This window comes from Chaetura pelagica, unplaced genomic scaffold (genome assembly GCF_000747805.2).
Source record: "Chaetura pelagica isolate M959 unplaced genomic scaffold, ChaPel_1.0 scaffold10, whole genome shotgun sequence".
Taxonomy (NCBI): Eukaryota; Metazoa; Chordata; class Aves; order Apodiformes; family Apodidae; genus Chaetura; species Chaetura pelagica.
In genome coordinates, this window is record NW_009952263.1 from 12,689,872 (window position 1) to 12,691,650 (window position 1,779).

Here is a 1,779-nt window from a genome sequence, read left to right on the forward strand (position 1 = left end):
CAGTATTCGGATTTGCTGTGCTTTATGGGAAAAGGACGTTCTCATGGAAAGATTACAAAACTATTTTAAGAACAAAGTACCTTCATCAAATAATATTAATCCTAGTCAAGGTCCACCCTGTTTTACACTGATATTATCTGATTTTATAAACACATTAACATACAACGGTGAAAGAGGAGGGGAAGGTTCATTTAAAATCGTCACATGATATACAGATATATAACTAAAAAAGTACAGTATGGAAATAATGTTCCCCCATCTGTTTCTCCAGTACATCAATTTGCGCTGTTTGTATTTTTGAATTTTTTGTCTTGTTGCACCGGTGTACACTTCCTGTGCTGACCCTCCAACCTGGAACACTTACAGACGTCATGACTGAAAACATGATTTCCTGCTCTGTAATCCATTTTACCAGCCCACTTCCATATCCTGAAAGGTATGTAAACTTAAGTGCAGCACTAGGCGTCCATGTATATGATCCTTTCAGAATTCTTCCATGTTTGTTGAAACGTTAGGGGTTGCTGGGTTTGAATCTTGAGAAATGGCAGCAACAGTGACAATTCTTGGAGAACCAAGAACCTCAGTAACTGAAGAGTCCAGTTCTCCTGAGGTAACAATAGCAAGGGCCGTTCCACCACCCTTCTTGTTCTGATGAGTTTTGACATGTTTTGAGAGATGGTCACTTCGCATGAACCTTTTGGAACATTCTGGGCACTCAAATCTCTTTTCACCTTTTAAAAACATGAACAAAACAAAAGCGTTACTGAAAGAGAGCAATGAACACTTATTCCTTGATTATTCAATTCTGACCCTTTTCTATTGGAATATTTGCAGTTTCTTTAAAAGGATACAAAGTTTTCCTCTCTATCTATCTGGTTTTAAGGTCACAGGTTTTTGGAAATCCACTCTTCACTACTAAAATGTTCTCAACAAGTATTTGCTATGCCTTGATTATCTGAGGAGAAGTTTGTATTTCAGGTCACCAGAGAACTTTCAGAAACTTCTATAAACCTGAGAGAGTAGGAGAGGTAAAAGCTCTAAAAGAACTACTTGATAGCATTTTTAAAGAATACTTTCATTATTGTCCTGGTTTAAGCCAGGATGAAGCCAATTTTTTTTTTTACTGATTTTTTTTTTTTCCTTCAGTAAGCTTTCTTTTAACTAGCAACAGAGTGTTCTGCTAGGCTGATAAGACAGTGGAATGTTTTTCTAACTACTGAGGCTTCAAGGTCGCACCTTCACTCTGCCGGCTCAGACACTATGGGGAGATCTGTGACCCCCCCCGTAGGAGGCTGAGTTAGACAGACAGCAAAATTGGCCAAAGATATTCCATTCCATATATCTACGTAAGCTCAAAGGAAGGTCAGAGATCACAGAAGACAACTTCCTTCCTTTTTCTTCTCCCCTTCTCTTCCGTCCATGGCCGGCGTCCGGAGAGGACTCTGTTCATCCATCACCGTCGACCCTTAGGCTTGATCTCTTGTGACCCTCATCACTCTGTGCTTTCTCCAGCAGCAGCTCCGGGATTCCTCGGGACTCTTCGCAGTTCAGGGAAGTGCTGTGGGAGTTGCTGGGGTGGGGGGAGGCGAGAGGCTTTTGCCCATACCTGGCTATATCTGTATATAATTGTATATATTTTCTTGTATCATTCATTAGTGTTTTAATTAAAGCTGTGTAGTTTAGTTTTCAACCCAGCCAAGTCTCTCTCTTTTTCCCTCTCTCCTTCCCTACCTGGGTGGGAGGGGGAGGGGATCGAGAGCATTGTTGTCGGACCTGAGT

At 41.0% G+C, this 1,779-nt stretch overlaps 1 protein-coding gene across 1 annotated transcript in view; it reads right to left on the bottom strand.

Moving 5' to 3' along the window:
- Positions 1-483: 483 nt before the first annotated feature.
- Positions 484-1,779, bottom strand: part of SP4 (Sp4 transcription factor) — a 26,101-nt gene continuing 24,805 nt past the window's right edge. The window contains exon 5 of the mRNA XM_010007589.1: positions 484-731. Within this exon, the coding sequence (XP_010005891.1) occupies positions 484-731 (248 nt within the window). The remainder of the gene's footprint in view (positions 732-1,779) is intronic.